This window comes from Strix aluco, chromosome 1 (assembly GCF_031877795.1).
Source record: "Strix aluco isolate bStrAlu1 chromosome 1, bStrAlu1.hap1, whole genome shotgun sequence".
In the NCBI taxonomy this organism is placed as follows: Eukaryota; Metazoa; Chordata; class Aves; order Strigiformes; family Strigidae; genus Strix; species Strix aluco.
In genome coordinates, this window is record NC_133931.1 from 51,207,303 (window position 1) to 51,228,799 (window position 21,497).

Below are 21,497 nucleotides of genomic sequence, written 5' to 3' on the forward strand. Positions count from 1 at the left end.
GCGCCGGTGCGTGGTCGCTGTCAGGGCGAGGGCCGGTGTCCGTGTGGGGATGGCGATGGAGCTCGTCCCGTTCCTCTTTGGTCGGTGTGTCCGTGCGGTTGCCGATGCGGCCCGGAGCCCAACTGGCGAGAGGATGGAAAGGGCAGAGACGGCTGCTCAGAGGGACTCACCGACTCTTCACGGCAGAGCCGGGCTCCCCTGAACTATTGCTTTGTGTTTATGAACGAATGAGTGATCTGCTTGTTTCCAGGTTAGGTTTAATTGCTGTCCCAAGTAAATGAAACAATATTCCTACAGTAAGTAGCCCAAATAAGTATGTCAAGGTGTAGCATTAATAAATTGATACAAAATCTACTTCTGTCATGCACTGCCACTGAATCAAGGTTACACACTGGTCAAGTGGTATTTTTGCCTTATTCATTACATCCTGTTTTTAAAATAAAGTGTATAAGTAGTTATATTTCAGTGATGATTTTACAGATAGTCGTTTTCACCTTGCATTTATGTCACTCAAAATGAGTGATTGGCATTCTTACAACTACATTACTTCTTCTAAAAAAATGATTGAATAAACATCATAGGTGTTCCAACCAGTTTTCATTACAGTTTGTACCGGGTCTGGCTGAGACGGAATTGGTTTTCCCCTGTAGCAGCCCTCATGGTGCTGTGTTTTATGTTGGGAGCTGGCAGGGTGTTGATAGCACACTGGTGGTGTGGCTACTGCTGAGTAGTGCTTACACAGCACCAAGGCTCTTTCCAACATTTTCCCCCCCACAGTGGGACGGGGTGGGCAAGATCTTGGGAGGGGACACAACCAGGACAGCTGACCCGGACTGACCAAAGGGATATTCCAGACCATATGACGTCTGCTCAGTATAAAGCTGGGAGAAAGGAGGAAGGGGGTGGGGTCACCCTTGGTCCTCCGAGGCAACCACTACACGTATTGGAGCCCTGCTTCCTGAGAAGGCCCGACATTGGCTGTTCATGGGAAGTAGAGAATAAATCTGTTTTCTTTTTTTTGCTTCTGCACACGGACCTTTGCTTTGCTTTGCTTATATTAAAACTGCTTTTGTTTTACCCACAAGGGTTGGTTATTTTCTTTCCCTTCTTTGCCCTGTTGAGAAAAAAGGGGAAGGGAGGGGAAGTGATAGAGCGACTTGTTGGGTACCTGGCATTTAGCCAAGGTCAAACCACCACACAGTTATAGAAATGCAGATCATTTATTTAACACTGACAAGTTTTATGTACCCATTTTAGAGACAGTGCTGATCAGTAAAGATCTCTTTTTGCTTGAGCGCAAAGTATGGGTGTCACCTTTTTTGGAGTTTGTAGTTCCTACGTTTTCTTCAAATGTGTTTTTATACTGACATAGTTGTGAAGAATGCAAGGCAAACTTTGTTTTCCTCTTTCTCAGAAGTTGGAAGAATCTGCACCTGCTCTGGAGAACAGGATTAGAGTTCAGAACGATTGTGGCAAACAGGACGCACATTCTAAAAAAGAAAAAACAACAAAAAACCAGGATGCAACAGAATAGAGACAAACTCCACCACTGTATGACCAACTACATATATTCAGGACAGAGAACCACTGGTTACACCACAGTTCCGCAGATACTGGGAGTTCAGAGTGAATCCCATGCTAAGCATTTGCCAACAGTGTCGTGGTTTTGCTTAAGGGAGCGCTATCGTGCTGGGATGTCCAAACACATCTGAGGTAATGTAAGACATGTGAGGTAACCCTACTTTGTATGGACTGCTAAAACCCCAGCTGGAATTCTGTGTCCAATTTTGGAACTGCACTTCAAGAAAGATGTGAACTAACTGTCACTGAAATGGGGAATAAACTTCTTAACACCAATGTAGCATTCAGAAGCAGGCATTCTCTTTCCTGTAGTGCTGGATGCACAGAGGATCACTCCACCTAACATGCATACCAAAAGACAAAGGTGCACTCATTACATACATTAAAAAAATGAGTATTTATATAATTCCTGAGAAGTACGTGGTTATTTCCAGGAAATCTAATGCATATGTTAAATGCCTGCCTATTTCCAGGAAACCTAACGTATACATTGTGAGACTGCCTCCACACATGCAGACTTGCTTATCTTGTCAGTACAAAGCGTACTGAATTGGGGAAGCGTTGCTCTTCAGCATGTAGGCTTGCTTATCTTGTTGGTATGGAGCTCATACAAAGGGGCCCGTTACTGGTATATTAACTAAATTGTTTAAGTTCTTGGTATCATAACTAGAGTCTGGATTAAAGCAACGAAATCAGTCATGAATCTAGAAAGCCTGAATTCTGAAAAGACTGTGGAGAGGAGTTTGTTAGTTTAAAGAGAAGTCTGAGAAAGGTAGGCATCCTTAATATGCTACAGATTGCTGCAGAGGCTACATTTTTCTCCCTGTCAGATGTAGAAAAGATGTGAAGTACAAAGATTTAATTTTGAAGGTTGAGAGATTCAAATCATATGCCACAGAGAATTCGTCAACAGTGAAGTCAGTCATCCTGAGTGAAGAGGGGTGGTGGTGTGACAATCATCCTTATTTACACACAAGCTGTTGCAAAGGTGGGCACAACACTATGTGCTGATGAGGCAACATGTTACCTTACATTGCAGGAAGGAAGATTCAGATAGTTATGAGGCAAAGCTAAGCACTGAGGACTTTATTGAGCCGTCATCACCGGAAGGTCTAAGAGAGGTTAGTCTTGGACAAAGTTAATCTTCTCTTGGGGCAGCACAATGGGATAGATTGCTGTGAAAGCAGTAATTCCTAGTATGCTTATGTGAATGTATTCTTGGGCTTGTCATTCTACTGGAAATTACATTGCCACTATTTTAATAAACTACGACCCTAACTTGAGGGCAAAAAGATGACAGAGATGGTAAAGAAGGCAAAATTTGGTTCCACCTTTAGACCTAGATTCAAGAAAATATTTCGTATTCATGCTCCTATTTTGGCTCCTAAATTTTAATTAATTGCAATTTGGAAGTATTTAAGAACATACATATTTTTATATGCATATCAGAACATAATTAACAACACTATTGATGCTATGTGAGCCCAAAATCTTAAATCCCACATTCAGATTACAGGGATAGAAGTTTGAAAAAAACCCTTCTTTTTTTCTTAGTTTAGCCAATCTATAGTAATTGAAAAAAAAAAATAGAGCTCTATCCTGATGTTGTTTGAGTACCAATATAGCTAAATATATACTTTTCCAGCTGTGAGATTATAAATACTAAAGGTTGTTCCATATTTGGTAACTTGAAAGGTCAAGATCAGTGAGGCTTTGTCTTCAGTGTCATGGACAGAGTTGGTTTAATTATTTTTGAAACAATAATAAAAAGAATATACCCAGTCTCAGAACATGACAAAAATGCACATTTTATCAGGCGAAGTCACATATTCCACTTATAATTAAGACAGAGAGAGAAAAGGCTTTTTCAAACAATTGCCTTCTGACCGAAACAAAACAGAAAGCTTTAATCTACAAGGACCTAGAAAAGATGGTGCTGCATCTATTTGTCCTAATACTAAATTGCCTTATAAATTTAAAGAAAGAACTATGACACTACAAGACATTTTTTAACCTTCTGATAGCAATCTCTATATAGTGCTTGTGGTTTCTAAGTTGCTAGTTTGACTTAGCTGAACAAATGAGTTTACATGAATATTCACATTATTTGTTATTAAATAACTTAAAAGTTGTTATGGACATTTTTTATGACTGCTGTTGTCTATAATCCATATAAAAGCATTGATATGAAGGACTTTAGCAACCTACCATTGGGCCAGGAAGAAACTGAACCAGATAAAAATATGCAAAGAATAAATCACAAAAACTATATGGACTGTAGACATCTCTGACAGATTTCTGAGGACTCTGTAATTTCCTTTCATTGTCAGTTATATTTGTGATAAGTCTTACTAAATTGAAATGGAAATAAATGTTGTTAATGAATCTCCAACATATTTATATATACTAAATTAATAACAGTGGCTGAATTGATATGGTGCACAGCTATTAATTTCTTTGTCTGAGATAAACATTCTATTAAAGCAGGATATGAAATAAATATCCATAGCTTTCAAACTAGAGATAAGAGCATAGTAGAGTTTACTGAAATATTTGGGATCTTCTTTTAGTACATAACTGAACCTCACTGTTATTTATGGTGAGCCATCTCCCAAGCTGATACTCTTCACAGCAGTGCATGAACTTTGACATTTAAAATGGTTACTAAATCTAACCTTTGGTCCATCAGTTCTGTCTTTGTGAACTATAGATAGCAAACAAAAACATTTAAATCTCAAATCAAATCAATTAAGCGAAAGAAAACCCTGAAGGTCAGGAAGTGGCCAAATCACTATGAGGAATTCAAATTCTTTGTTCTGTCTTGTCAGGGCAAGATAATACACTGGGTAATTACCTTTCTTGAACCAGAATCCAATCCTAGAGCACAAAAAGCTTAAACCAGATACGAATATTATTCACAGAGTTAAGGAAGAAATATTTACACAGAAAGCATAAATAATAGGAATATTATTTAAATGCAACACATGTAAAAGCTATCAACAATTTTGAAAGAAAAGATTAAAAAAAGAAAACCAAATGCTTTTTGATGTAATGAAATACTACTTACATTCTACTACCAAATCTGTCCTGAGGGGGGAGATAAATAGCTACATTTTTACATTACCATAAAGAAAAAGGAACTAGCTGAAAACGCTCATTCTCCCTGTGTATAACTTCAGCTCATGTGAGCTTTATTTGTTGCAAATTTTTTTATCTCCACAAGTCATTTTTTTAACTTCATGATCCAAACCTTAGAAACTTTAGATTTGCATAATAAACCAAGGTGTTACATAAATGATGTTAGGAAGACCGTATAGTTTGACAGCACAAAGTAAATGCCGATTAGGACTAAAATGCCACAATTGATATGAGTGAAGAATTCTGATTTGTGACTAAGAATCACACATAAAGCATACATCGTGAAATTTAACTTCACTAGAACTGATGGGGTTTTGACTATTAACTTTGATGGGGCCTCAGTATGTAAACATAGGGATAAATCAGGATTGAATCACTAATAAGAGAAAAATATAGAACTAAGAAATATATAAGAACTAAGACATTGGAGTAAAATATCAATAACTCTGCTTGATTTTGCATACAAGAGTTCAAGCAGCATAGTGTATTTGCAACTTCTCTTTCATAACAAAAGAGGAAGATTAAAAACAAATAAGGACAATGTTATGTCATGTACTACCAATTAATGCCCTCAGTTCTGTATTCTGTTTTAGAGCAGGATTTTCTTCTACTGGGGCTCTACCAGTACTGTAGCTTTATCTTAATAATAGCTCAATGAGAGCATTTTGCTATAGTAACTTACCAACAAAACACAAAATTTTCTCTAATGGTCCAATTCCACTCTACATCCCATATAAATCTCAATCTGGGACATCCAATAAGGAGCATATATACATTTAAGCACAAAGCAGTTCAGCTGATTTCAGTTTCACAGGGATGTGTTTTGATAGATTGCAGTCTAAACTGACAAAAATTAGCTATATGGTTCGTAGTTAGAAGCTTTCCACGTGCAGCTAATTTATCATTTTGGAACCAAAAGCAAACTAAACCGATTCAATCACAAGAACAAAAAAGTGCATTAAACAAGCCTAAATCTTGGTCTAAGACTTCATGTCTGGTAAGACTAAGGAGAAGCGTTGGTACAGGTGACTCACACCCTGGTTAAGAACATTTCTTCTCTTTTAGCCACTACCCAGTTGTATGCTGGCTATAGCAGGGTACAGTTGTCTTCTGTAGAGCTAGAGAAATCCAAAAGCTTTTCTACAAAGTAATAACTGCTAGCAGGTTTTAGGAGCCTCCTGGCAGAACAGGATCGGTGAATTCTCACATTTCCTCTTGCCATACCTGCATTCAGGTAAAAAGAGCATGTTAAAATGAGCTCTTCTCTATTATATGATTATTTTTCTGCTAGAGGATACCTCCAGAAACTGCCTGAGCTTGCTTTAGCACTGCTTTGAGCAGCAAAACGTATTCCTAATATCTGCAGTTAATCTGGCTCACACCATCTACAAATTAACCACATTAAATGGTTATTTCCTGCAAAGTATGAAATAAATACCAGCAACAGACTCATACCTGTAAAAATTCCTACTGCAGGCAGTTCAGAACAACATGAAAATTTGCTTTCATCACTCACTGGAAGTTGCTCTTGGTAATCCAGGGGGGAGAAGATCCACAGGAATTACAGCTGAGAGTGTCAGCACATTAATTAATTCTCCTGTGCCTGTCTTTTGCCAGCCTAGTAAGTAAAATCAGTACGGAAATATGACAAGGGCCTGTGCTTGCTGCACTGCTTTCCAGAGTTGAGGAGCAACTTTCTCAAGAAGTGCACCAGGGCTGCATGCAAACTACTAAGGAAAAAATTTTTAGTTGCTCACCAATGACTGTTGGTCAGTTAATGAACACTCAGTCGTTAAACATTTTACTGCATGAAAACATACGTACAATCTGTCATGTATCATTTATTACTTCCATTTATCATTTCCATGTGTACACTCCCTTGTTAAATTGTATATCTCAAATTTGACCAGTATGCTCTAGCCTGAAGAGGAAGAAAACAAACTGTCAGTGCAATAACGAGTTGTATCATAAATAAAATAGTGATGTTTCATGGGGGGTAGCAATATAAATGCCCAGTAATTCTTGGCCCTTTCCAAGTCTGAAATGTTTTCCAAACTTCTTCCTTAGTTCAGCCCTGAATAAACCACTAGCAACCTAGGTTAACTGTGCATAGGCAGAAAAGGGTATAGGGAGGTGCTACTTGTCTTCTCGTACCTTGCAAAATGAGAAATGATCAGCATCTTGGCTTCTGTAGCTGCTGCTGATGACATCAACACAATAGTGTGGGGTTTTTTTTCAAGTAAAGCAATGAAGAGTGGTATTATTTAAAAATTTCCAGCTGAAATACTAGTATTCATAGGGTTTGGTTGCCTGCAGCAATGAATTCAACTAGTTGATTATGCACTACACCCAGGAGAAGCTCCCTCCCTAAACAACTTTCTCCTCAGGAAGTGCTATGGCCTTACAGCTTCAAATTCTGCAGTCAAGTTGCCCCTTCACCCCACGCTGGAATATGAGAGGATGTCAAATATACTATACTTTGAAAATCATTGACAGAACAGTTCAGTGAGTTCTGTACAAGGCTGTTTGCCAGTGCATTCAGCCCTAACATGGGAAGCGTTTCATGCTTTCTGCATCACTAATTTCAGCAGGTTATCTGAAAAAGGAAAAATATGAAAAAAACCTAAAAGATATGCTCAAAACAGAAAGAACCCTTGATATCAGCAATGCTGTTTTTCTCATTTCCACACTTCAAAGCCCAAAACACACTGGATATTACTCTAGGATGTGCAAAGAGGCAAAACATCGGTGAAAAATAGACATTCTTTGAAGATGCTGGAAGCAGGGGGAGTGTAGTGATCCTGACCAGATGACCACTGTACATCCAGGAGTCAGTGATCCACAGCACGGTAAACCTGAGCAGACCCAGGTCTGTGCTCTCCTGCTTTCAGGCCTGTGTTGTGGCACGCAAAGCCCTTGCCTGCAGGATAAGTTCCACCAGCTCCTTGTCACAGAGGAGCCTGCAGGCAGCTCCTGCTTGGTGCAGGTGATTACACCACCTGCGTGGCCTTACCTTTATCTAAAAGTGCAGCAAGAACTTCTCATGTGAACATCCTTTATGAATAGCTGTCTTCTTGTAAAAAAATTAAAGTACCCCGAATGACCAAAGAGGAGCTTCCCTCCACAGATGGAATCTGTGCAGCGTGCCGTGGGAGGAATCCATTCAGCGTCAGTCCAGTGCTGCAGGAATGTGGGGTTCACAGCATCTGAAGGGGCATAAATTTCACTTGCTGTCTGTATTACTCTTCTCTATTCCATCTTTTTAAAACAGTATCTTTATTAAGTCATTTGTTGTCAGGCCTTTCTTGGTGAGGTTCAGAGAAAAAACCTGGGCTGTCCCTCTCAGTTCATTGCCCCTACTGCCTGGTGCAGAACAGGGAACTGAAGTACAGTGACTGGCTGAAGAGTAAAGTTCTGTGCTATAAACTCTGTGCTGTATTGCAATGGGTTATAGAGTAGGGGGATGCTGATACTTTCATTTTATTACAAAAATTATAGTAAATATGAGAAAATAATAGAAATATTTTTATATAATATTTGTGTATGTAAAATATAATACAAAATAGGAAAAGGGAGGGGTGCTTGATTTTATTGTGAGGTTGCTTGGAGCAGTTATGGCATTGTGAAAGATGGCTCAAAGCCAGAAGCAAGAGGAAGAACTAAGGGGAAAAAAGCTTAGACAGACTGACAGCTGTGGCCAAGAGCATAGGAAAAGATATGAGTGTGGGCATGAAACAGCTAGTGCTCTGAAAGTAAGGACAGCTACTTGAAGATCTGCTCCTAAGGAAAGAAAGTCAACGTGATCCTTCACTGAAGCTTCTCAGATGGCATATACTTATTGCTGAAGCATCCCTGGAAGGAAATCTCATAACTATGACAAACTAATTTAAAAGAATGAAAAGCAGGAAAAGTCCAAACACGGTAAATTTGTGTTATCTCTGCAGGTGTGGAACTGTTCCTTTTCTTCTTTAGTACGTCATTCCTAAAACATTAAAAATACACGTAGCTATAGACCATACAGAAAAATGAAGCATGCTTCATTATTTCCGTCTCAAGAGTTTCACAAGAATTGCTCAGGTTTAAACTTGCCCACTTTCAGAACAGAAGTTTCATCCTAATCTTTTGAGATAGTTTCTCATGGCACCTGTGGCTCCTGCCCTGCCTTTTCAGCACTCTTTCTGCATACGACACAGACTCGGTCATGCCTCAACACTACAAAGTTTCCCTGCTCTCTTAATAAATCCCTGCAGGATTTCAAAGGCACAGTGAGAGCTTTCAAAATGCAAAACCCCTCTCAGGTGCTAAAGGCAGAAAAACAAGGTACTGGCCATTGGCTTCAGGTGAAAGATGTAGTGGAGAATAAGGGCAGGACAAACAGATGGGGAGGATGAACAGGTCGTGGACCAAAGGGCCCTGAACCAAGGGAGTACTTCACTTTTTGTCTCCAGTAGTACCAAAATTCTGGGTCTCTTGGGGCTTTTGGGCATGCTGTTATTAGGAGCGATGCATGTATTTGCAATTTCCTTTTACTTGCACCTCATTTGTATACGAAACTGAAGTGATTTCCAGGGTCACCCTTTTTTCCCCCTCGTACTCTACCGGTGTCCCCACGTCCCCGCCGCCTGTTCCGTCCCCCTTTCGTAGCTCCCCTCAGCGGAGGCGCGGGCTGGGGTGCGCTCAGGGCAGGGGGGAGCTGGGGCTGTGCCGACAGGCGAACCCGAGCGGGAACGGGGCGGTATCTGCCGGGCCGCCGCGGGGTCGCAGGGGCGTTCCTGGGAAGGGCGGCCGCCGCCGGCTGCGCCCGCTGTGGCCTCGTTTCCCTCAGAAAACGGTCAGGCCCCGGCGGGCTGTAGGGAGCCCCCGGCACGGCCCCACTGGTGCCCACCCCGCCCAGGGGTGGGGAGCCCGAAGCGGCCGCCGCCCCCAGCCCCGTGGGCCGGGCCGAGGGGGGCGTGGCCGTGGCGAGGCGGGCGGAGCCCCGCCCCGCCGGGAGCCCGCGCCGCCCGCTCTGCGCGGGGCGGGGGGGGAGCGGCCCGTGCTGTCGAGGCGCCGCCGCCGGTCACGTGCGGGGCCGGTGCGTATCGCACAGCGGGGGGGGCGGGGGGAGCTGCGCGGAGCGGGGCGGTGAGGAGCGGCGCGGTGAGGCTGGCGGCGGGTCAGCCCACCCGCCGCGGGCGTATTTTCTTCCGCGACGCGGAGGGAGGGCGGAGGGGAGAAGCGACACGGGAACGGCAGGAGACGCGCCCTCCCGCTGCGGCGTTTGCTTTGTTGCTGCCGTTATTGCGTCTCTTGCTGTCCCTTCTCCCCGGGCTGCTCCCGAGCCGGCGCCGCCCACCCGCCTGCCTGAGTTTAGCCAGAGCCGGCTGCGAGGGGCGCAGCGGGGCTGTGAGGGCCGGGCCGGGGAGGCCTGCGGGGCCGGCGCTGCCTGAGGAGAGTGCGTGCCCCCCCCCCCCGCCCCGGGGGGACCCCGCTTCGCTGGGCGCCTCAGGCGCTGCCGCTCCTCCGCAGCCGCCGGGAGCGTGTTCGGGGTTGGGGGTGTCGCTGCGTCCCCCTCTCGGAGCGGGGGGGCGGCCCGAAGTGAGGCTGGGCTCGGGGCTGAGGAGCTGAGGCAGCTGTGGGAGCTGGGGGTCGGGGGGGGGCTCGGGCTTTCGGGAAGCGCCGTGAGTGCCCGCTGTGGCCCTCCCTCCGCCGCCGCCTCCCTGCAGCAGCCCCGTCCCCGCGGCGGAGTTGCGGGCGGCCGGTGGCTCCGGGTGCGGGGGTCTGAGCGCGCCTTTGCCTTAGGCGAGAAGTGCAGCTGCTGTGACGCGTGAGCCTGTCGCCTTAAAAAAGTGGTTCCCGCTACGGAAACGAACTGCGCGATTCCAGGCGCGGGCGGAGAACCGCAGCGGTGCCGCTGAAGCTCCGGCGTGCTGGGAACGGGGCTGCCCTGCCAGGCCGGAGAGGGCTCCTACTCGCTCTGGTAAGCTGTTTCGGAGCTCCTGGGCTGAAAGAAAGTCTTTGACGTAGCAGAACAAAACTACGTGCAGAAAACAGCCAGGAGATGCCTGGGAACGAGGGTTAGTTCAAGTAGCTATTGGCAGTGCTATTGAACAGGTACTGTGTTACTGCATCCGTGTTAATCGCGGCTGAGCGGACAGTAACTTGATTTTACACGGGTGGTGCTTTCACATGAAGTACCGTGTCACACAAGCATGTTCAACTTCTAGAACCCTTTAACTGAAGATCAAAGTAACTACTTTTAGATAGCATCACTCGTGCTTCTAGTACTGCAGCTCTTCTTGGAGCAACTCCTGTCAGTACGGAGCGTTGTGTGGGTTTGTAGACAGGTTCTGTCTGTTTGTGTGGTTTGGTGCATTTTGTCCTCCTTTACAAGCGTGTGTACATGCTGGGACATGTAAGAGGTTTTCCTGAGCAAGTACCATCCTTTACTACAGGAATCTGGTTTTCATTGCTAGAGGGAGATCTCTTGAAATGCTAGCCAGCATTGTGCTTTTTGCCAGCCTTAGCTATTTGTCACAAACAGAAAACTTCCTATGCAGTCGGTGGATGCTGACCCAGAGCCTTAACGTTAAATTGGGTAGTGCCGGTACTGCTTCTGCTGCTTGTCAAGCTGCAGCAGAGTGAAAACCAGCCATGTTATGGTTAGTGTCTGTGGTCGCTGTTCTGGACTGTGTACATGGCAGGAGGCCTCAGCAGGAGAAGAAATCAAAAGCAAATGGGTCTTATCAGTAGTGCTGCCCTGTAGTCAGGGATGGCACTTTAGGTCTTTGTAGCCTGCTGTGTGAGAAAAGCAGCTTTTTTTGCTTGGACTCTCTCCTAACAGTTGGGTACAGTTGATAGTTTGTGTATTGGTAGTTAGGTGGCTTTTCATCGTTAAGTGTTCTGCAAAACTCCCCTTAGGCATGCAGGTGGAGTGGTAACCTGGGCTCTGTACTCTATTGGAAACAACCCCTGTGTGAAGACAGACGCTGTAATAGCATGAGAAGATCACTCTGATGTAGGTCTCATAGAAGAAGATAAAAGCAGAGCATCTCAATGCTATTTTTTTATACCTTCTTAAAGGATAAGATTCAGTTAGCAGTCAAGTACTGCTCCGGTAGTCCTGATGAGTTCAACAGAAATGCCTTGCAGCCTCAGCTGTATAGGAGACGCTAAATATCATTCTTGTTGTGTTTTCTTATGGTATACCAGTGACTGTAGAGACTACCATACAAGCCTTTCAACAGCACAAGGCATAAAGATGAGCTGTGAAAGACAGTTTAACCTATATCAGCTGATTAATGGAGTAAGGTGATGATGGCAGCACCACTGACTGAACAGATGTCCACTGTCTTTGAGTGGGTAGTAGCTTTGCATGTAGGCAGCACAATTCGTATAGATTAACCTGCTGGAAGTATCTTATAGCTAATAAATCCAAACTAAAGTTTCTCCCTCAGTGCTGATGGTGTGACTCAGTACCTCAAAACTTATGGGTGAGGATTTTGGAGCTCTCTTGGTGGTGAGTCTTGTGACCAAATGAGCTCCTGCCTGCACAGGAGTGCAGGTGTACAAAGTACAGTTGTAAGTGCATAGCGTTTGGGTGCCTGTGTATTGATTTCTTTCCGTACTCTAAACTTGCCACTCAAAACTTCTGTTGGTGGTTGCTCATCTCCAATATAGAGCAAATCCTGTTGCTTAAAACAGTATTTTCAAGATTATTCTGAGTTTTGTTAAGAGCCCCCTTGCTGCCAGCTTCATTTAGGCACTTCATTTAGCTTGTTAGCTAAAACTTTAGGTTCTGGATCACTTGTCTGATGAGTAACTGCATGCAGATTCACTTTCCAGCCACAATTGTAGGAACATTTTCATGCGAATGATCCTTCTAACTATGACTAATAGCCAGGCAGTCATTCTTTTGCATTGTTTCATGCTTCCAGCTTACAAAGTGTATTTGAAATTGGAGACTTGGCCTAAACGACAAAGTCTTTGAGGACTAAACCAGTGAAGCAGAAAGACTTTTCTTAGCTATGTTACCGTGTGTGTCATTCTACTGCTAATATTTGCTGTAAGACAAACAAATCAGTGATGTTAACCTAATGACTATTTGGGGGGTGAAAAATCATGCCAGTAATTTTATCCAGTGATTCAGCTTTCTGCGTAGCTTAAGCTGTTTTAAGATTCTGCTCATGTATATAACTGGCCTTGCTGCATACAAGAGTTGTGCATTTGGATCAGCTTCTTGGTTCCCTTCCCAAGCAGTCTTTTCTTCCTTCTCATCAATATCAAATGGAAGCTGCAGGTTCTTAATGTGTTGAAAGTGCATTGCTGTTCATACCTGTTGTGTATGTGGGATGTTGACAAATGATACAGGGTGATGATAGGAGTGTGTTTCATCTCAGACATTTGAGAGATTGCTAAAGAAATATTGTGTGGGAGGGGGTGAAAATGAAGGATGAGCTTTGCTTTATTTTTTTCCCCCCTCATCCCTGACGGGTAGGCCAGCAAAATGAGCTCTAACTATCTTCATAGCTTTTGTTTGTATAGTTCACAGTGCTGCATTCTGTGTCCCCCTGAAACAGTATCACTCAGCTTCAGAGAAAGTATTACAGAATAACGCATTTAACATACTTGATTTTGATCTTTCTCTAGACACTGGTAGAACTGATTCACTGAGGAACATTATACCTGTCTCAGTAACTGCTGTGTTGCCTCAGACAAGTGGATAGACTCCTGTTCAAAGGAGAAGGTACCTTCAGGGCTTGAAGGATTACTAGAAGGCCTAGTACTGTTTTGTTTTGTTTTTTTCTAGAACTGAAAAGCGGGCACAAACAAGAGTATTGTGTAACTACTGCTGGAGAAGGCATCTGTATCCTGTGTCTGTGGTAGATTGCAGGTGACTGATCCAGTCTGTTCTCCTGAAACATGCTAGAAAGGGCTTGCTTAGTTTCTCTGTCAAATTTTTTGAAAACAGATTCCCCCTCTCCCTTTGCTGATTGAGCAAAAGGTAGGGGAAAACTCTCTATTGTTAGCGCCTTGGGTGTCTGTCCTGTTCCGGACTTGTCTCGGTCTTGAGTATTACAAGCTCTGTCACTGTTACAGGCATTTTGTTGCTTACCCAGTGTTCTCACTATCTCTTTTCTTACTGAGTGGCTTCTCATCTTAAAGTAGTTGAAAAGCTACCTGCATCTGTTTTAACTATGAGTGTGTGTGGTGCGATCAAGCTGCCTGTCCTGTGCAGCAGAGTGAACAGTTTGTGGGACCAATCAAAACCTCTGCTAGTATAGGAAAGCGAACTACGTGAGGTGAGAAATGTTATTTACAATCATTAACTGACATCAGAAATCTAGATTCTGCAGGATCTGGTAAACCTAGTGTGTCAGGTGAAGATGCTAAACTGGAAACACTAAATTTGGACAACCTCTTCTTTTACTGTTATTTTTAGCAGCAATGAACTGTGTATTGTAGCACAGTCTTTTGAGGCTGCTTTTAAAATTGCTTCTTGACACCTCTTAGAAGCAGTGTATTTAAATAGGACATTAAAATTACTTTTTGCCTGTGCTGAGATGTGGTGCATCTGGGTCTCATAGTTGTAATAACATTTAAAAGAAAAAGGCAAAACAACTTCAGATTGTGATTCTGTCAGTGTGGAAAAAGGTTAAATTATCACTTAATAACTGTGTTCTGCTGGAGACCTGGTAAGTAGCAGTATCGCTTGCCAAAAGGTCTAAGGCTTCCTATCTAGTAGAGAGCTGTGAAAATAGCTGTGCTAACAGGTTTTGTTTTCTCCCTTCTTTGAAAGATGTAAATACCCCTTTTTTGTAGTTCAAGAGTAGTGGTAAGATGAGGATTAGCTAGTGATCTTTTATAGTTGCATGTTAACTTCTTTATATTGTACTATTGTATTTTTTAAAGATAAGGTCAAATCTACGAAGTTGTTTGAGTATCTGACTCCCCTTCAAGTCAAGGTTGGAGGGTATTGGGTATCTGAGTTCAAGAGCTGATAGTACCAGTCACTGATGGGTACCTGGGACCTCCATGTGAACACAGATTCTGTTCCCCAGGGTTGGCAGCCAAAATAAGCCTCAGTTAATTCTGAAGAAATACTTGGGCTAATAGACATACATAATTTTATTTTTTTTCCCCGCGTTGCTTCTGGAAACCTTAAGGGATAAAGGTGAAAACCTTATGAGGAATAACTAAATGCCTACTAGTTATACTTGTAGAAAAGCTTGCCTCGTTTGTGGCATACAGTTCCAACTTCCAAGCCACACTTAGAACCTAGAAAACCGAGAAGCAGGAAAATGTGGGTATGTTATTTAACTGCTTTGCATGAGGAATTTTAATGCCTCTTAGTGGCATGACTGAGTGCTGGACTGTTGAAAACAACTTGCACATTAAATGTGTTCCACAGAGGAAATAATTATCCTTCTCATAGAAGTGTTAGAGTATTAAATAAGGAAGAAAAGTGACATAATATTAAGCTGTAACTTATAGCAGCATGAAGAGATTGCAAAATCATTTCTTTCATATCTTTATTAGAGATGAGTACTGAAGCAGAGCAGCAGCTTCTCCATGATGCTAGAAATGGAAATGCTGAGGAAGTTAAACAGCTGTTGGATACTATGGACAGAGGAGAAATAAGCTTTGATATCAACTGTAAAGGTTAGTAGTATTCCTGAAATGTTTGTAATCTCACTGTTGAAGCCACATGTAGTGAAACTGTTATGTATAGTATCTTGCTTTCTTTGGAGTGCTCAGTAGAGTAATAAAAAAACACTTAAACAGCTGCTTTTACCCTGTGGCTTAAGGCCATACTCGCATACAGGAGAGATCATAAAAGCAGAGTACAGGTGGTTGTAACATACAGAAAGACTCAGTAATTCCTAGAAGCTAGAAGCATCAACAAAACAAAGGTTTTGCCTGTGCTCATGCTTATGCCAACTTTGGAGCTTTATAACACTAAACAAAACGGACCATGGTGCTAGGGGATGGTTCAGGGAGGTAAAGAGCCTCCATTATGACTTTAGAGAAGGTTAGGTCATTTATTTGTGCTCTGCTAGGTGGGCATAAAAAAATTAAAAAAAAAAATCACGTTTCATTATCGTGTAGTTGGCGCAGCTACATCTCTTGACACTTGCAGGGATGGTTAGAACAAATTTATGCTTTTTACCATTAGCAGTATACTAGATTACTTGGGAAAAGAATGTAAAACTGCCATTCATCTGGGTCTGGGTCTTTGGCCAACATTAAAGTTTTGCATGTGCATAGCAAACACAGCTATGGCTAAGCAACTTGCTTGCTGAGCACTGAAACTTCAAACTGGGGCTGGATTTGCAAGCTTGCTAGCAATTGCAGACCACCCTATTTCTTTATTCATGTAGTATTTCTCTGTATTTACATGTGTTTCTTGTTACTTAAAAAAAGTGTATGTCTATCCCCCTCCTTCTACAGAGACTGGTACTTCTTTGTTCAGCATTTAACTGTTAGGCAGCACTGAGAAGATGGTCCTGCAGTGGGAGAGAGCAACTGTGCTTCCTCTCAGCCATGACAGAGGGAACACCTTGCCCTGAAGAGCAGGGAAGCCTGTTATCTGAACAAGCTCTGTCCCTTTCCCAAGTCTCACTCTTAATCATGGGTTTACTCATCCTTTTGTTTGACTACTCAGCCATGTCTGTGTTTTCCCAATAGTTAATGTGCTCACCTCAGAAAAACAAGTTGTAAAACCCAAACCCTTGCTACTTCATCTTCAGGCAGCTAGTTCATAATTTAAAGGGGAACTAGACAGACATCAACAAAGTTGAAGTCCTCCCCCCTCGTAAGTATGTCCTTTGCAAATATTCATGACAGTGTGTGTATAGTGCCTAAACAGTTGGAATAGAAGTACGTTAAGATTCATGCAACAGTACCCATAAAGAAGTTGCTGCTTAGAAGAGATTTCAGAGCTTTCTCAGATGTGTTCTTAAACATAATCTGAAGACAAAACATAATGAAATGACATAATCTGCAGTTGTGTATTATATCAAGCAAATTGTTCTCTGGTCAGCATTCCTGTGCAAAGTCAAGTGTTAGTATTGTGAAAGTCTGCAGCACAGAAGAGACTCAGCTAATGAAGGGAAAGATGGTGCTTAGCTGTTATTCTTCCAGTTTAGCAGTACGTGGCCAGCCAGCTAATACATGCTTGCTAATGGGAGGTCTGGGAAGCTGGAGGGAACATGCTGGTGATAGTTTAGGTTAAACAAAATAATCCTGAATATGGAATCTCTACACAGTGAATTATCTGCTTTTTAAGTTCTGATTCTCCTAAATGTTAGAGGACACAGAAGTGTAACTAAAGTGTTCTCTGGGGGAACTGTTCTGGTTGTGTGAAACTTCAGAGTTAAAGCTCTATTCTTCCACAGTCACTCTTCAGAGACCGACTGTTTCAGTGACTCTGCTCCATAGAGTACTCCACTGAAAATAGCCTAAGACATTCAGGCCAAACAGCCTCTGCAGTATAACTACCCCTGCCGTTCTGCCTCCTCACTAGCAAAACCACTGTGTCTTGCTGCAAATCCTGATCTTTTAGGTACTACCAGATAGTAATTGCATAACCACATGATAATTAACTAAAATGGAGGTTGTAGACTGTAACTGAATTTTTGCAACCCTCAATCTTCCTTCTCTTCCCTACAGCCTCTTGTCCTTCTGTCATTACCTTCTGGATAATCAGATGTCCCTAGAAAGTCAGGGTATGGGGAATGTCTTCAATGGTGTAGCAGTTCCTTCAGGACTTGCATCTGATGTGGCAATGACAGTTGGCTTGGAATAAAGTACTTTTGGAGCAGGTGGAAGGCTGTACTGGAGGTAGTGTAAACTTCCCCCAGAGTGTGCCTTGGGAGACATAAGTCCAATACATTTATGTGCCTGGGTATCAAAACCTACCTTCAGCATCTTGTAAAACCTGTTGCCTTTCCAAGGGTGAGCTTATCTGAGGCTGTAGTCTGGATTCACAAGTGTGCAGTCTGACAACAACATCCCAATTTCAGCCAAAGTGAAGGAAGAAAAAGTAAGTCCAGGCTTCTTGTACTTGCTCTGTTGTGACTGGATTCTAGCCAGTCAACACTTGCAGATAAGCAAGAATTGCTTGATGAGAATCCAGCCAAATGATGTGAACTTCCATTTCCGATTTTCTCAGTTCAGTGGTTTTAAAAGAAGGTATCCACATTAAAACAGCACTAAACCTGGGTTTCATCTGAAACGATCATGTTTTCTGGGGCTGTCTATGTTGGCTCATTCTCCTTAAATACAAGAAAATAGAATATCTAGGACTTCACAGGGTAAGAAAACTGTAAAATAAGGTCAATGGTCAGTAACGTGTTATGGCAAAATACCCATTTGAATGACTGCACTGTAGCCTAGCAAACCACAACCAGGAAATGACGGCATAGTTTGTCTCCATTCTCTAAACTAGTTAACTGGCATTGAAGCAAAGAAATGGGTGGGAGGGGTAGGGGAATTTTTTTTGTTGTGTGAGTTCTACTTATGCTTCCATTCTCCCCAGCGTAGTGATGTCCTGGTTTGAAATAATAAAAAAAAGAGCAAACACTGTGGTCACCTTGAAGAGAAGTAACAAACACCTCAAGAGCTTGGGAAGTAACTTGTCAGCTAACATCAGAAACGCAAACATTCCGAGTGGATGCAGAACAAGGGCCTGTGGCACTTTATTCAGTAAGAACTACAAATCTGGACAGGTTCCTGACTTTTTTTCATCATGACCAAATTCTTCGGCAGCAGCACTGTCTTGTTAATGCTGTAACTAATGACTGTCTTGGGCTAACTGTATGAATTCAGTACAACTTAGACCTCTTTTGTGTTCTTTGAAAGAACCTTCTTCCCTATTAGACTGAGGGATGAATGATGTCCGTTTAGTATGTTATCCAGCATACATAGCCTCAGAGTTAGTGATTCACACAGTATTTATCTTCTGTGGTACCATCTGCCCATCAGTCACATAGGGCAGGAACTCTGTTGTAGGCCAAACTGGGGTGAGAAGAAGGTATTAAATGTGGGGATGGAACAACAGAAGGAGTTGAGAAGAAAGAGAATTAAATAACAAAAGAAATTGCCAGTAAAGGGCAGAAATGTTAGCTGGAAACAATTGGAAGAAATGTGAAAATATTTCAGCTGTGAACCACATTCTAATGTTAGTTTGTAATATGAGAGCAGAAAGAATGATGAACTTGCAAGACCAAGCAGTTGTCTTTTTTCCTTGTACTAATGTCTTGTCTCCTCAGGGCAAACTTGTGTTGTGCATGTTCCAAGCCTCAATGCTTGAGGATACATGAAAGGGGAAAAATTAATGGTGGCAGTACAATTTCTAATGCCTCATTTTCATTTTGCTTCCAAATACAAAATGATAGCTTTTAGGTGACACTTAGAATGCTGTGGGTCTGTTGCTTAGTAAAAACAAGGCACAAATCTGCTTTGCTTAATACGATTGAGTGTTACAATTGAAAAGTAACATGAGTTGTTAACTTAGTAATCGCTGATGGTTTAATATCTTGCTTTTAAAAAAGTGATTGTAGGGCCATTTTTAAATTTCATTCACACAGCCAGTCCTCCAGGGCATGCTTTAAATGCTCTTTAAAGCATAAATCATAGTTTCCTTTGCATGGTCACTTCTGTGCCTGCTTTCTGCCTATGCTTATCATTCCTGCAGAGGCTTAGAGCTGTAGATGGTACAAGAGGTCTACAGTGCACAAAGATTTCAAATCATGATACTTAGTAAGGCTGTCTTTATTAAAAATGAATACTAGCATAAGACGACAAAAAAAATTAGGTCATCCCACCTGTTTTGTTTTGGATCCTCTGTTTGGAAGATGGGTTGTCCTACCTCTCATTTGTGTGTAGGAAATAAAATAACCAAACAGTGTTTTGATAAAGAAGAAAAATGTATACTTGTACGTGCTATTGTCATAGTGAATGAAAGTAACTGAAGCTTCTTGCTACTGTTGAAGAACAAGGTATTGCATGAAAAAAAGTTTTATTCTCCATCAGACTACATGACTTTCTTCTTCCAGAAAGATTTTGTAAATTTGAATTTAATATTCTCAAGCTGCATCCTGATTTAGTAATTCAGATGACGTAAATAGTATTGATGCTTCCAGCCTGCTTTCTCCTCTGTTGCTGTGGAGAATGATCATCCGTGCCAACCTGCAAGCACATGACAAGATCATCTTTGTATTGTGTGACCAAAACTTAATTTACCTGTTTTGTCTTTTAGGCAGAAGTAAATCTAATATGGGTTGGACACCTCTTCACCTTGCTTGTTACTTCGGACATGCTGTTGTGGTAGAGGGTTTGCTGAAGGTATGTTCTACGTGCCTCTGTATGTAAGGCAGAAAATTTTGTGATGATAGAAGCAGTTAGTATTTATTCAAGTTTTTATGATAGAAGGTAGCTTTGTAGAGAGGCAGAGCCACTCCCACACTTTATCTGCACGTAACACAGAGATAACTGATTGTTAAAACTAAGGAATGGAATAGTTGGGGTATTCAGATCATCCCAGTTTACAGGGGCCCTAAATAATACCAGAAGTCTATACAGTATTATACAGCTGATACTCTGAACAGTCTTTGTCAGATTGTCTTTCTCATGGAGTATGCATGTTTGTCTGTGTAACCACCTGAATGTAGGAATTAAAGTGCAGTATATAGGTATGCACTCATGAAAGCTTCAGCCTTTTTCAAGCCTAGTGGCTATCTGCATATAGTAAGCCAGCATCTGATACTAGTAATGTAAGAGCTTCAAGGACCTGATCTAGCTTCCTGTAGTACACAAAGTATATGCTTTAGGGAATTTCACTTACTGAGTTGTAGGAAAGGCTAAAATGTTTCAAATAAAAAAAAAAAAAAAATCTGTTACCTAATTGTATACTGTGCATAGAATTACGTCCAGAATTCTGTGCAAAGTAACCTGTATGTGTTTCTTTCCAGGCACAGGCTAACATAGTTTGACTCATTATTTTTTTTAACATGTTTGAAATAATGAACTGTGTGATGAACTTCGAAATTATGAACCTCTGTTGTCAAAGCTGACCTGTTTGTATCTTCATAGTCACATCTGCACTGCATTTGCAGTTGTTTCTGAGTTTATTTTTTTACCATCAGCTCTCGGGTGTCTTGAACCAAACCTAACTGTATTATACCCTATTCATGTTTGAAAGATTTTGCTGTAGATGACAGGAACATGCTGAACAGCCTCGAATACAAATGTAGCTAATCTAAACTTGAATTTCATTCGGAATAAAGGCTACCAGCCCTAATCATGACTCTAAAGCAGGAAACAAAGTTGAGATTCCTTTGAGAAGTTCTTCTCTAGCCTACACACTTGCTCAGTAGATAATGCTGTCCTCAATCCAAGAGGGCTACTTAAAGCAAAAGGTAAAGTTTTGTCACTTAATGCATTTGTCAACACTTGCAGAGTAGGAAGAGTGTATGTTACTTTGTGCTTTCTTCTTTGCTGATAGGGATCTTGAAAGGGGATTTTTTAGAATGACTCAAATAATAAAGGAGGCTGTGCACCTCTGAAAGCTAAGCATATGTAAGTGTCTGTGTACTTGTGCCTAGATTTTGTGCAGAGAAACAACTTTGGAGCTAGAGTTGGGTTCATCAGTTAACTTTAGGCAGGCAACAGTGACCTGGCTAAATTATGTGATCTAAATGTATGTGATGCAGCTAAATATGTCCTGCCTTCTTTCTGACCCTTTGAGAGGTTAGGTAAAGCAGTGTAGAAGAAAAGCTTAAAGAGGGAAGGATAGG

At 42.1% G+C, this 21,497-nt stretch overlaps 1 protein-coding gene and 1 long non-coding RNA gene across 5 annotated transcripts in view; both read left to right on the forward strand.

The window, feature by feature from the left end:
• Positions 1-3: 3 nt before the first annotated feature.
• On the forward strand, positions 4-6,535 carry LOC141921772 (uncharacterized). Its single transcript, XR_012622773.1, has 2 exons — positions 4-250; positions 1,415-6,535. It is a non-coding gene; the product is annotated as an uncharacterized LOC141921772 (long non-coding RNA).
• A 3,174-nt stretch (positions 6,536-9,709) lies between these two features.
• The window catches only part of OSBPL1A (oxysterol binding protein like 1A), a 76,656-nt gene continuing 64,868 nt past the window's right edge, over positions 9,710-21,497 (forward strand). Inside the window, exons 1-4 of one of the 4 annotated variants that reach the window (XM_074820618.1) lie at positions 9,710-9,793; positions 10,501-10,678; positions 15,238-15,360; positions 19,961-20,046. In XM_074820618.1, coding sequence (XP_074676719.1) covers positions 15,240-15,360; positions 19,961-20,046 — 207 coding nt within the window. In that variant the 5' untranslated portion in view covers positions 9,710-9,793; positions 10,501-10,678; positions 15,238-15,239. Of the gene's footprint in view, positions 9,794-10,177; positions 10,679-15,237; positions 15,361-19,960; positions 20,047-21,497 lie in introns of those variants that run through there. The other 3 variants (XM_074820624.1, XM_074820628.1, XM_074820633.1) reach the window with 3 other exon arrangements.